The sequence below is a fragment of the Engraulis encrasicolus genome, chromosome 23 (assembly GCF_034702125.1).
Source record: "Engraulis encrasicolus isolate BLACKSEA-1 chromosome 23, IST_EnEncr_1.0, whole genome shotgun sequence".
NCBI lineage: Eukaryota > Metazoa > Chordata > Actinopteri > Clupeiformes > Engraulidae > Engraulis > Engraulis encrasicolus.
The window spans coordinates 41,737,672-41,752,671 of NC_085879.1; the positions used below are offsets into that span (position 1 = coordinate 41,737,672).

The 15,000-nt window shown below is 41.8% G+C and overlaps 1 protein-coding gene across 1 annotated transcript in view; it reads right to left on the reverse strand.

Moving 5' to 3' along the window:
* slc2a9l2 (solute carrier family 2 member 9, like 2) overlaps positions 1–15,000 on the reverse strand; it is a 258,700-nt gene that overhangs the window by 185,970 nt on the left and 57,730 nt on the right. Inside the window, exon 6 of the mRNA XM_063190267.1 lies at positions 6,624–6,769. Coding sequence (XP_063046337.1) covers positions 6,624–6,769 — 146 coding nt within the window. The remainder of the gene's footprint in view (positions 1–6,623; positions 6,770–15,000) is intronic.

The window sequence follows — 15,000 nt, forward strand, 5'->3', positions numbered from 1 at the left end:
AAAGCATTTTTACTGCTACCTGCATTGACAGCCCATCTGGCATAATTTCTTTTGAATGTCAGAGGTTTAAGAATGAACGATAAATGTAATTTAACAGTTTCTGTAAAGTGAGGGTTAATGCTATTATTACTGGATTATTTAATTTCAGAGACCTCTTTTGTAGTATTCTTGCACCCCTCCTTCAGCCAGGTGCATCGGAGGGGAACCCATGGGTCACTCACATTAGAGAGAAGAAAGCTCCTGCACATTTATAGCGTTTAATAGCAGCAATTGGCTGAATTGCTTGGAGAAGGTCAATAGACCATAACGTCGCAAATGTGGACACTGGACAGTGTGTGGGAGCTTTCTTGCCTCTAACGATTTTTAGAGACCACCTGTGTTACCTCACTGTGTGTGTGTGTGTGTGTGTGTGTGTGTGTGTGTGTGTGTGTGTGTGTGTGTGTGTGTGTGTGTGTGTGTGTGTGTGTGTGTGTGTGTGTGTGTGTGTGTGTGTGTGTGTGTGTGTGTGTGTGTGTGTGTGTTGCAGTGAGCCAATAACAGAGTACATGTATGTCACATGTTCTACATAAGAATTCCAATTTTTGAGGGATGCGTGGGCGCCATGAAGCAAAACAGAATTAAAACTCTGCGTGAATCGTTAAAGATGGATTAGTGCACGACAAGGACGTTGCGGACGAGTCCCAACAGCCCGATAAATGCCCTTCAGAATGCCAACTTCCCTATCACACCACCGTGCCCTGCTAATGAAGTGTCGGATCAATTATACGGTGAGACAGAGATGGAGCATTTACTTGGAGAGAGGAGAGATTAGCAAAGGAGACCACACATACAGCATACATACACACATCCACAGGCTCATCTCCCTCCCACACATGCCCATATAGAGTGCACACACACATGCAAGGGTATGCCTAGACATACACACACACACACATGCACGTGCACGTGCACACACACACACACACACACACACACACACACACACACACACACACACACACACACACACACACACACACACACACACACACACACACACACACTCCTACACACAGGTACAGCGAAGGTGATACCTGTGAGACGCAGTATGTAAGACAGTATGTGCAATGAAAATATACAGTCCAGTCTCTATATCATGTCGGCCTTTGTAATAGCAATAATAATATAGCGCACACATATTTCGACCTTCACAACTTTCACTGCTAGTCTCTAACCTACAGTCTGCCTGTTACTAAAAGGATAATATAGCTCCCATATTTCAACCTGCATGGCTAACACCCCCGGTGTTGTCCCTCAGGCCAGACACCCCCAAAGGCGAAGCCCTCAGAAGTTGACATTTCAGCCTCCCACACGATGAGAAAGAGCAGCATGAAGAGTGGCTCATTACTGTTTGCCTGAGGAGACACAACTATTGAAAACAAGAATCTGTTGCTCAATTGATGACATGATGAGGAATAGGGGATAGATGAGGGGGTGATTAGCGTGTACTGTACTCCAGTACACCCTGACAACTAACAAGCAGTCACCTCTGCATGCTTAACTCTTAAATTGACCTTCAATTTCAAGATCAAGGTCATCATTCTTATGCTCAAGTTGTGAACATGGATGCATAGCATGCATGGTGAGAGAGTGTTTTAATCTTTTCCAAATGTGCTTCTGGCTTTTTGCATTAAATTCGGTAACAAGCTGCCATCTTTGAATTAAATGACACACAATGAATTAATCTTCAGATTCAAGGTCAAGTTCAGAGCACATGCTTTTGATGTGAACACGGAGGGAATCAAATATTTTGCCAAATGTATTTCACACGGGTTGTTAACACGCAGCTATCTCTGAGAGGCAACACCAATTTACCTTCAAATTCAAGGTTAAGTTCAGAGTACAGGCCTACGCTTTAGCTGCAAACACTGATGGAACATGACATTGTTTGCTTAAGGTGAGGCTTAATTTATTTAGTCCTAAAAGGGTTTCTGGCTATTAACACTGCAGTAGGCTTGTTAAAAAGCAACCATTTCCAATTGATCACACACACAGAAATTCACGTTCAGGTCAAGTTCATACAGTACATCGTGCTTAAACCACCTTATGTACTGATGCTGAGAGAAGACCTGTCTTATCTGCCGAATGTGATTCAGGCTAGTCGCACATAGAATGTAACAAGCAGCCATCTCTGAATGACAAAATCAATTTGACTACAACTTCAAGGTTAAGATCAGAGTATACACTTAAGCTGAAAACACGCATGAAATCTCACACGGTTTCCTAAAGGTGAAAAGCCATTCCATTTTAGCCTACAGCTCACACCAAGTTTGTAAAAAAAAAACAGCCATCTTTGATTGAGAACACACAAAAATTCACTTTGAAGTTCAAGGTCAAATTAAGAGTATTATGCTTGGTCGGTGAACACGGATGAAATCCCAAGTTGTGTGCTGATGCTCAGAGGGGAGATGTTTTATCTTTGTCAAATGCGTTTCTGGCTATTCGCACACAGTTTGTCGAAAGGCTCTACATTTCTGAATATCCATCACTGCATGATAAGACACACATTCACCTTCAACTTCAAGGTCAGGGTCAGCGTGAAGATGTTTAGATGCAAACATGGATGAAATCCCTGATTTTACTGGTGGTGAATGGAGAGATGTTTTAATTTTTCATGCAGATTGTTGACAAGCAGCCATCAAGGTCAAGCTCAGAGTACACATGTTGAAATCCTCTATTGAAATCAAAATTCTCTTGGTCCATGGGATAAGGAATGGAGAATAAACAGTTAATAGATGAAAAGTTGGTGATTCCCAACACCTTCACAAACTAAATCCCTCACTGTTTACAGATGGTGAGAAGGAGGACGCGTAATCTGCATGTAATCTCCAAAATGGGTTTCTAGCTTTTCACACGACTTCTTAACAAGCATCCATCTCTAATCGAGAGCACACTGAAATTCACGCCCATGTTCAAAAATCAAGATTAGATATAACGTAGATGGCTACATTGAGGCCATGCATGGTGTCCTCATATTGTGCACGCCTCACTGTGTGATGGTGTCAGTCTAATCAAATACGCATCAGTTTGATGTCATCTCTAGTCAAATAAAGGTTGTGCGTAGTGTGCCGTGTATGTATTTTTTTTCTATTTCCTTTTTCCTCTCACTGTTCATCGTGAAGTCCTTTAGTTGAAAAGATGACGCATCTCCACAGTACAAAAATAGACTACATATAGACTACAAATAGACTACAAATAGCCTACAAATAACCTACAAATATACTAAAACCTTGATGCACATCTTCATCAAATTCAGTGTATACAGGACAAAGACAGGGTGACGCTATAAAGCAGCGAGTCACAATGAGTTACAATACAATGTCAGTTGGCAGAGCTTTTCAGCGACATGTGTGCATTGTGTTCTTTTGTTTACCTATAACTTATGCATGAGTTCAGAGCCAGACACCAAAGCCGTCCGTGCCAACACAAACGGGTTGTCTTACGTGATGAATGTCACAGCAGGTTTAAATATAGCCCATCGCTGCACAGCACATCACTCCATTTCCAAGCACCAGCTGTAGCAGTTGGAAACATATAATACTATATTTGGCTTCACATGTGAAGAAGGGAGCGTACCTATGTTCCCCGGGTCCTATGTTCCCCTATCATTGTATGAAAAAGGGGAACATAGGACCCTTTTTCTAAAAAAGGGTTCTATGTTCCCCGCATTGTATGTTTCCAAGTTTTCAAATTGTGCCCTTCCCAAAACCATCCCTAAACCTAACCTGTCGTAATGCAATGTTTCTGCGTTTTCATTTCGTGCCCTGACCAAAACTGTCCCTAAACCTAACCTCAGAGGTGCAACAACAACCTACACTTTGCCATGTGGCAGCAGTCTACTTTGAAGCAGTGGGGAACATAGAACCCTTTTTCGAAAAAAGGGTCCTATGCTCCCCCGGTAGAGGGAAACATAGGACCCGGGGAACATAGGACCTGGGGAACATAGGGATGACCCCTGTGAAGAAGAGAGGCATCACCTCACAGGTTGCACTGTACATGAGAAGGAATCCCCCCCACACACACACACACACCACCACCCCCACACCCCCCACTGGGACACCATGCAGAGCGGTCCACGAGGATGCTCAGCCAGCCATGTCTCGCCCCAGTTATAATGGGGGAAATTACTGTGTTCCAACAAACTCACACCACACAGGGAATAAATATCATGCAATCTGCCGTACAAATTGAAGACCCAGTCAAGGGCGAAATATACCACACTATAACATTTTGTTGTGCTAGCAAAATGTCGTTGCATTATTTTTTGTTTGCAAAACTTTTAATGGTAACACTTTGCAAGGCTATTTTATGGCAGAGTATCACATTTATTTTCATACATTTCCCTGCCTCTTAAAAGCAGACATAGCCCATATTTATATTTAAAAAGTCCAACATTTTAATGCCTTTGTAAAACAGATAAACTGCTGCAGGCATTTATTGTCATCCAAAGTCAAGAGAGCAGAATTAGATTAGCTAAGCTCTTCCACAAATCCAACCAAAGAGTACATTTATACGAAACCAAAGCCCATCTCCAGTGCATGTTGCAACAGAGCCATATAACTGCTGAACCTGCGAAACACACAATGCTCGATAGCAGGCACCTACAACACCCAAACTGCTGTTTGCTCGAGCTAATAAATTCCCAGCAGGTTTCATCTCTCAGCTCAAGAGTGATGCCTCCTTGTTTTCTTTCTTTTGTTTTGGGGGGAAGGCACAACCCGTTGACTGAATATTTATGAAGCTCTACAGGGGAAAGATATGTATGGGGGGGGTGGGAGGGTGCACTGGGACCTCCCAGTGTGCGCAGTAGTGGTGTCAACAATGATCGATTCGGCGATGCAATCCAATGCGGGGCATGGACGATCCAGGATCGATCCGGCAATTTTTTTTAAAGTTTCAATTACTTCCATGTATATTTCGGGAGCAAATCAATGGTAAATTAAATAAAAGCACTTCAAAACATTGCAAGACTGATACAGACTGATACAGAAAACAGCCAATAACTTGTTGCTCAGTATCTGACTACTTGTTTTGCCTCATCATGACTGATTAAACATTTGCTTTGCTTTCAGTAGAAATGTAATGCATTGCAATGCATTGTGGAATTGAATCTAACCGGATCGGATCGCATAGATAGAATCGAATCGAATCGCTACCTCCCGAATCATGATCGAATCGGATCGTGAGGGCAGTGCCGATCCACACCACTAGTGCGCAGTGTAAAGTTGTGACAATGTGCAATGTGCAAATAGCATGCGTCAAGAGAGTTTGTATGCTTGAGAGAGAGAGAGAGAGAGAGAGAGAGAGTTGTTTGAATTTGAATTTTAGAGAGAGAGAGTGAGAGAGAGAAAGAGAGAGAGAGAGTTGTTTGAATTTGAATTTGAGAGAGAGAGATCAGAGAGAGAGTGAGAGAGGGGGGGAGAGAGAGAGAGTGAGAGAGAGAAAGAGAGACAGACAGACAGACAGACAGACAGACAGACAGACAGAGAGTTTATGCACATTGATGTGTTTTTCTGTATGCGTAATTTTGTTTTGAAAATTGTGTGTGTATGTGTGTGTGTGTGTGTGTGTGTGTGTGTGTGTGTGTGTGTGTGTGTGTGTGTGTGTGTGTGTGTGTGTGTGTGTGTGTGTGTGTGTGTGTGTGTGTGTGTGTGTGTGTGCGCGCGCGCGCGTGCGAGTGTGTGTGTGTGTGTGTGTGCGTGCGTTTGTGTGTATGTGTGTGTGTGGTTGGGACGTGAATGGCAAAGTAGCTGGGTAGAGGAGCAGGAGCTGGGGGAAGGGCATGGGGAGAGGGGAGAGGAACAGGCAGCGAAGGATAAGTGGAGCCCCATGTTTAAGATGCAGGGAACGTAAAGATGCACTCCTGGATAGATGAATAAAAAGCTTTTGGAGAGCTGTAGCCTGACACCTGGGCCTCGTTAACCAGAGAGAGAGAGAGAGAGAGAGAGAGAGAGAGAGAGAGAGAGACAGAGAGAGAGAGAGAGAGAGAGAGAGAGAGAGAGAGTGAGAGAGAGAGAGAGAGAGAGAGAGAGAGAGAGAGAGAGGGTAAGAGAGAGGGAGAGAGAGACATACAGAAAGAAGGAAAGGAAGAAAGAAAGAAAGAAAGAAAGAAAGAAAGAAAGAAAGAAAGAAAGAAAGAAAGAAAGAAAAATAGAAAGAAAGAATAAGAGAACAAGAGATAGAATAAGAGAGAGAGAGGGACAGAGAGGGACAGAAAAAGATGGAGAAAGAATGAGAGAGAGCAAGATATAGACAGAGAGAGAGAGATGACATATCTCAAGGACAAATCAGTGGCCCAATTACTTCGCATCCTTCCCAGGTCCAATGTCACATCAAGGACTCATGTCAACCGAGTGAGAGAGAGAGAGAGAGAGAGAGAGAGAGAGAGAGAGAGAGAGAGAGAGAGAGAGAGAGAAAGCAGAGAGGGAGAGCAGAGAGAGAGAGAGAGAGAGAGAGGAGGGGAGAGCAGAGAGGGAGAGCAGAGAGAGAGAGAGAGAGAGAGAGATGGGACTCAAGGTGCACCAAGATAATTCACAGCTAAGAGAAGTGTCACCTCTACTGTGTGACAATGACACCTGCCTCACCTGTCCGAAGATCTCCGGCAGCCCCAGCACCTGTCCGGTGAAGACTCCCAGGCAGATGAAGACGGCGTTGAACTGGCCGATGGAGCCTCGGATCTGACGCGGCGAGATCTCGCCCAGGTACATGGGGAGGGCACTCAGGGCAATACCTTACAGAGTTACAACAAAATGGGGAGACAAGAACAGGGGAAAAGGGTCAGCCACAGGGTTGCCAAATGAGGCAAAAAATGCTAAAAACCCGCCCGGAAGTACTAAATCCCACCCAATTCTATTGATTTCTATTAGGGATGCAAATTATCGATTAATTCATTAATTGATAGTCTTATCGATCAACTTTCGATTAATTAATAAGCGACGTTTTTTCACCTGAATTTCATAGGGCCTTTTAAAATATCAGCTAAATAGTTAAAACACTGAGTTCAAAAAGTATATTGTTATATTAAATTATATTATGAGAATTATATTATGATCATTAAGCCCATATTGTATTTTATTGTATGATGTTATATTATATTATTATAATATAATTATAATTATGCATTAGGAAAAGAAAGCTGTTTTCTATGGCATCTCCACACCACCTTTGGGGAGGCATTGATTTCACCCAGGAGTGAACTAGTAGCCCCATGCTCCCCTCTATTGCCTTGCCTATATGACAGACAACGTAGAGTGAAACGTGATCAGACTGACTTGTCTGCAGAGACGTGCGCTCAGGGTAGGCAGGGTAGGCACTGCCTACCCTAGGATAAATTTCTTAAAAATAAAAAACTAACACATGTTTTAAAAACTATTCTTGAGAGTTCACATGCATAACAAAAACATTAATTTATAAATTAGCTGTTAAAAGTAGGCTACAGTAACCGAAGACCGATCAAAACCCCAAGTTATCGCACGAAGCAAAGCGCTCAGGCTTGGACAGGTTGCCATGGGAACGCGTCGGGCAGCCTTGGCTGGTAGGTGAAGGCTCAGCTTTCGAATGCCAGGCAGAGCCAGGGTAGGCACGCTTTGACTCTGCCTATCTTGCCCTCAACGCTGTCAATGTAGAAGTTGGCGCATGCGTATTATCTATCACAGAGACTGTCAATGGAGAGCAAAAGCAGAGCTTTTCGCGATGGCGGGAATACTTAAGCCAATCACAGCTGCCAACATGAAAAATTGTTACAATTCAGGAAGCCTTCGTGCTTAAAGTATGATAGCAACAACAGCTAGCAAGCTACGGCTTGTTCAAACTCTAGCCGTACAGAAAACATGGCAGTCTTTGGCGTTTTGCCTTTATTACAAAAAAATCCGAGAAGTAGCAAGAAAGATGGTTCAGATGACAGGCAATAGCTGAGCCGTTTGCAATCGCTGCATTGTGGAAATATTCAACATCAGATGGGTAGCAGCTTCAAGTAGTTTGAACACACTGGGACAAAATATCTTCATCATGTCAACCACCCCGGGCTTTTAATGGAACTAACTTGCATGGAAAACATACTCGTGATTCTGCTTTAAGGTAAGATTCATCTAATTATTAAGCTGTGGGTAGCCAAATTTTAACATGAACATGCTCAAGTTTGTCGTGGTGCCTTTTGTTGATGGGTCAGGGAGGTGTTGACATTGAATATTGGTTGTGCTGTGGACACGAATAGACTATGTGTGTGTTATTATGGAAGCGAGATTGTTTTTTGAGCGTACAACATGACTTCATTTTCCTAATTTATTATGATGATGACTTAATACACGATGCGTGAGGTGTGTGGAGCCTGTTAGCAAGTTGACGTGCAGCTGTGTTCTTTTGAAGTGCGCTGTGTACGAGATCAACGTTGGGCTCGAGTGACTGGCATGGGTGCTCACCGCACTCAGAAATTGACTTGATTTGAAACACCTTGCACAACCGTTGCTGAAGTGTAGTGTTTGAGAATACAATCACGCACAAGAATGAGTCTCAGAAGTGTTTTCGTTGGTTTACTCGATGTAGGCCTACCAGTATTTACTGTCTGAATGCACCGCCGCTCATGTTTGTTGAGTTCGCAAGCAACCCGCCCCCTTGCCAACTTTCCTTCTTGTCTGCGAGTGTTTGATTAGCAGCACAAAATGCGTCAACGAAGCAGGAGCTGTTACCTAGGTTGGTTTATTGCTAAATGTTCGTTTCCCCTCACATGCTATGGTGTGATTCACAGTTGGTGAACTAGACATTTTATCTTCTAAACAAAGTAGGCTACACTGCCACCCTGCATCCTCCATGTGAAACACCCTGGCATTTGCAACAGAAAAAACAGAAGAGGAGCAAAGTCAACTGCTAAAGCCAAAAGTTAAAGCTTTCCCCCCAAAATGCTGTGATGTTGTAGCTTTCTAAATTATTGTAAAATGTAGGCCTACAGGTCCTTAAATGTGTACAGAGTAGGTATGGGTCCTTGAGCTACCAATTTGGCAATTTGACAAAAAAACAAACAAAAAAGTCTAGCTGGCCTTTTCAACAAATTGAAATTATGCATTTTCACTTATTGTTTCAGATGTAAGGTCTACAGACAATGTCCAAATGTCTAATAGTTTAGCCTATTTACTTATTTAGTTATTAGAGCTGTGGTGGCTAAGCACTGATGGCATTTTATCTTATAGCCTACTTTATATTTACAGTATTTAGAGAAACATAGGCCTACTAATTTGTTGCACATTAAAGACCTTATCAGCATACTAGGTGAATAGGCCTAGTTGCCGATCCAAGCCATACTATTTGTTCAAAGTTTTTAGTCTTTTATAAAGGTTTTTAGCTGATAGTGACTCTCCAGATTTGGTTAAAATGCAGGAAATTGCATCTAAGAAATACATTTTTTTCTGGGGGAGGACCCCCAGACCCCGCGCTAAAAAATACACAAAAAATATTTATTTTCTATATTTACTGCCTACCCTACCATACCCCTCACTGCACGTCACTGCTTGTCTGCATATGTGTCAGCCAACCACAAGCATTTTAATTTAATACGCTTCAAAATAAAGAAATGCTATATGTTGGGTAGTGTGTTGTTGTCCATAATGGATAGTAATGTCAACAAAGTTCGTTTCTGAACAAAAAAAAAGTTATTTCCTGTGTCTGTAAGGAGAGCTAGTTCTAATAAGCTAACAGGCTCCATTGAGAATGAATGGAGCTGTGACAACAACACTTACAGCTAACATGGATTCACCTGAAATTGAACAGATGGTGCTCCACTTCATGCATGGTCATATATATTCATGCCCAGTTCAGCTAATACTAGTCTTGATATCTGACAGGGTGTAGTGGTTAAAATTAGAAAGATCGTTTTTCTCATAATTCAAGCAGTAACAACTTACACCAATGGACTTGGCATAATCACAGATTCAAGTACACATCTCCAAAAGACCCATAAGAACTCTAGAAGTTGCAATGTCAATTTAATAGATAAAATCTGCGCACCATGGATTTGAGTAGGACTAGAACTAGAACCACTCAACAGTCTCTAGCGCCCTCTAGCGGTTAATCGCGATTAATACATTTTAATCGAGCAACCTCTTGCTCGACAACTAATCTAAAGTCGATTAATCATTTGTAGAGTTGTGTCGTTCATGAACTAGCCGGTTCTTTTGAACGGCTCCCAGAGGTGAACGATGGGAACCGGGTCACAGCTGGGGGAGCCACTCTGCCGCATTTTCGTTCATTTTTCATTAATTTTAAGCAAGTGACCTCGACGTGAGTAATTCAATTTGGGAAAAAACACAATGGTTTGCCTTAAAGAGTGGCAAAAACAGTCTTTAGAAGCAGGAGAATAATCAGTTGTTGTTTTGACAAAATTACCCAGAGGTGGAGTCAAAATATTACATTCTAAACACTGAATAAATAATTTTAAAAAGAGCCAAAAGAGCCAGTTTTTTGAACGGCTCTTTGAAACGAACGAGCCACTAAGATCCGGATCCCATAAAAGAGCCATAAATCCCATCTCTAATCATTTGCATCCCTAATTTCTATGGTACTAAATTGACCATTTTTTTCCTCAAAAATCCATTTTTACCCGCACACGGCCGTCCTAAGCAGCTCAATTGGGCGGGAAACAGCCCAATCTGGCAACCCTGGTCAGCCACCACCTCCGAAACAACCTTTATGACATCTATAATAAAGCTAAAGGAGACAAGGTGAAATGTCAGGAAATGTCACAAAGTGAACGTCACTACGGAGGACACGTGTGACCATGTGTTTTACGATGTAATAATAAGCCTTCACTCAATTGTGTCACTCTGACAGCGTCTCTGCTACAAGGGCACAACGGACATCATTTAATGTTAGCATTAGGTAACTCACTACAAAGTTGAGCAGTCAATCGTGTCATGGCAGCAGCAGCAGTGTCTCAATTACACAATCCGTTGCATTTTATATTTCTTGTCCACTGGTGTTAAATGCAAGTTGCCCCAAATGTATGCTTTCAAAGTCCTCTCTCCAAAGCAATACATGCAAAGAGATAAACGAACCCTAGAGCTATCTTACTGTCCTAATTCTGTTTTACATTGGAATTTGTAGGCTATTTATTTGGCTATTTATTTGACTGATTATTTCTTAATGTACAGTACATAGTATGTCCATTTACACCATGTTTTCATTGTTCCGTTAATTTCACACATACCTAGACTTAACGGCAATACTTACAATTAGTGATGGGTAGTTCATTTTTTTATTACCTTTCTTTTACCAGGACGGGCCCATTGAGATATAAAACTATCTTCTCCTATTGCTAAGAGGGAGTTGACAAATCCAAGACACATAAACTCCCTGAAGGTTTAGATTGGGCAATTTCTTCGGAGGGAACTCATTATAGATACAGTATACTGTACTAGGGCAGACAATGTTCACACAACAGCAAACAAAGTTAATAAAATATGCCAGAGTCGGTGACACTTTACAATAACCTTCAGCATAAAGGGTTAACTAATGGTTAGCTAATGGTTTGTTGTGCATCTATAATACTATTATATGAATTGATATATCATTGTTAAATCAATTGTATAACACTTGCTAAACATCTGCTGATAACAAGAATATATTAGGGCTGCACGATTATGGAAAAAAAATATGATCACGATTATTAATCACGATTATGCAGCAGAGCTTATGCCCCGCAAACACCCCCGCCCCAATTTCCGGGGCGACATAATAATACCTTACCATTAGCTAACATTACTTAACCATTAGTTAACCATTGAGCGGAAGGTTATTGTGAAGTATTACCCCCTAGTCTTTATGAATTGCTGAGATACAGTCTACCATTATGAGAAAGCCAACCCTGATAAGTTTGCAAGCAGCAACAGTATGGTTGCCCTTCCCAAAGGTTAGAGGAAGCAAAACAAATACCCCCTAAGGGATACTGTATACAATGTGGAAACTGACTCTTTCTAATCTCGTCCTCACAGTAACAGTGCAAGGGGGTGGAGAATCCGATGATTGAGTGCACACAGTGAAAAAAGGCTATAGTAACGTCGAGTTGGCTTGACTGAGAAGCTGTTTACACGTGTATCGATCTTTTTCGAAAACACATTGGTTTTGGCCTAGAGTTTTAGAAGTTTAGAGTTATAGAGTTTTAAAATCTGCATATCAAAAATCCGGCTTCAAATATATACCATTTAGGGGGCTAAAACGCAAATGTTACAATGGATTTTTATTTTTGTTATCCATATCTTGCATTTACTACATGTTAACAGATGGAAAAAAAAATCTACATTTAAAAATATCCAGATATGTGTAAACTGCACCTGAGTGCACTGCCATTATGCAAACACGGTCATTGGCACTCCTGGCAAGTGTTGCCATTTGCATTGCCCTTTTCATGATTGTTGGGTACTCGAGATGATGAACTAAGGAGGCGCACACAAGGCTTGTGTGAAAAAATATATTGTAGCCGAAATTTTACAACAGAAGTCAGAGGTCAACTGGAGAAACAGACGTTTTGGACCCAGTCTATTCTCAACGTCTCCAGTAGCTATTATCTCAAGTGATTACTACTTTTTGGGAGTGCACGCACCAAGCAATACAGGGGTGTAAAGGGCAGGCGCAGACGCCGACCTTTGTTGTTTTTTTGGCATGATTGTTGGTGCACGCAATGGTGGAGGGGAATGTATTGTGTTTAGCATAATCTACCTTTTGGCAGTATAAACAAATTACACAAATATTGTTTCAACTGGATATTGTGAAATTTGATATTGTTTGTCAGCAATATTGATATCATGATATAAATTTGACACAAATATTGCACAGCCCTACACTGTAGCGATTTATTGAAACACGTCAGAAAGACATTGCTACAATATGTGTAGCTAGCTGCACACTGAAAAACTGTCAAGCAGTAGAAGAGTAGCAAGGAAAAGAACACGAAAAACAAGACCTCCCTCTTGGGAGTCAAAAGCTATCAGGAGTGACATTGACAGGTCAGACACAAAAGCTTTTTGACCTGACTGACACAGGCTCTGGTGTGAGGTGACGTGCGCTAGATCTACAGAAGATGAGAGAGGAGATAAAAGCACACTGTCCAGGGAATCTTGTCCAGGGAATCTTGTCCAGGGAATCTTGTCCAGGGAATCTTGTCCAGGGAATCTTGTCCAGGGAATCTTGTCCAGGGAATCTTGTCCAGGGAATCTTGTCCAGGGAATCTTGGGAAGGGAATCTTGTCCAGGGAATCTTGTCCAGGGAATCTTGTCCAGGGAGAGGGGAGGAGGGGAGGAGGGGAGGAGAGGAGGAGAGGAGGAGAGAGGGGTGGGCACCGCTACTACGTGGGGTGGGGATCACTTCAATATCCCGATTTAAGTTTTCTGACAAACAGATTTGATGACTGTGGCAGAGGTGAGGCAGTATGTGTCTTGGCACAATTTCAATGAACTTCTACTAATTCTACTAAATTTCTATTTCTTTTCTTTAAAAAAGTGATAACATTGGCCCTACCGTGGCTTAATGGTAGGGCACTTGTCTACTATGCGGCCGACTGGGGTTCAAATCCGGCCCGGGGTCCTTTGCCGTCCCTTCCCTGTCTCTCTCCCAACTTGCTTCCTGTCATTTCTTCACTATCCTACCTAAATAAAGGCATAAGCCCCCCCAAAAGTGATAACAGTGAAGTAAGTTCTGCCTAACACGTAGCCTACCGGTAATAAATAGGAGGTCTAATAATAAACATGAGGTATGATTCGATTGCTGTTTTAAGAACAGCCGAAGATTATTAATTTTCATGAGAGAAAGAAAGGACACAAAAGTCAAACAATTATTCAGTGGAGGCCAATTAATGTACTGTACAGTAGATGAGCACTGCACCCTTCCCCTGACATAATTGGCCAATAAAGGTAAGCTGCTGACAGGATGGATGAGGGATGTCGAGATCTTAATTTAAATATCGACTTAACATTGCAGCTGTCACTCTGCAACAGCCCTCCATTCTCATTAACTACACTACACACAGTAAAGCACAGTAAGGTGTTCGCCATCGACCATAACCTAGTTATGCTCACCTTGCCATGACTGCAAGGATGATCAGTTCTGCCTCAGCAGAGGCAAAAAGATACATGACAGGTGCAGAGATACATAACATGTCAGCCATCTTAGATGAGAACGGGAACACAGGCTCATGCTGAACTTAGGTCCGACTACGAAGACTTTGTGTTGAAAATTTAAAGAAGAAGAAGAAGAAGAAGAAGAAGAAGAAGAAGAAGAAGAAGAAGAAGAAGAAGAAGAAGAAGAAGATGAAGAAATTCATCCACGATCCAATTATATTAATTGACATTGTAGGGAATCTCTCTCTCTCTCTCTCACACACACACACATCCACACACACACACACACACACAATTTACCTTACTTAAATATCACATAATATATGTTATGTGATAAGGCAATAAAGCTGTCAATAAACTGTACCTTCTTTGAAATAAACTGTGTTTGAACAGTGCTCAGCAAGGTAAACCAGCACAAAGGACCACAAGTGTGCCTTCAACCCTTTTAAGATTATTTTAGACATACTGTAGGTATCATTTTAACGAGTAACGTGTACTAACACAAAGACTAACTAGAAATGCATTCAGAGAACGCAGACCTCCGCCAAGGAAGTTCAGTTCGTTTTGGACATAGAGTCATGATGTGGTTTCATGCATTTAGGCCTATAGGCTACATAGCATTTGTGTTCAGGTAATTGAACCGTCAAGTCGTAACCAAATTGTAGTTCTATCTGTCTCTTTTATCATTTCCATGTCCTCTGTGGTCTGTTTAGTTCACCTTTGATTGTTTTTTTGGCAAAGTGATTGTTGCACTTAAGCCTGGAAGCTCATTGCTACATATTAGTCACATTGTTGAAGATTGGCAGCATGCCTTTCATTAGGCTACCATCTAAAACAAAATAAAAATTAAAAAGCACAATTT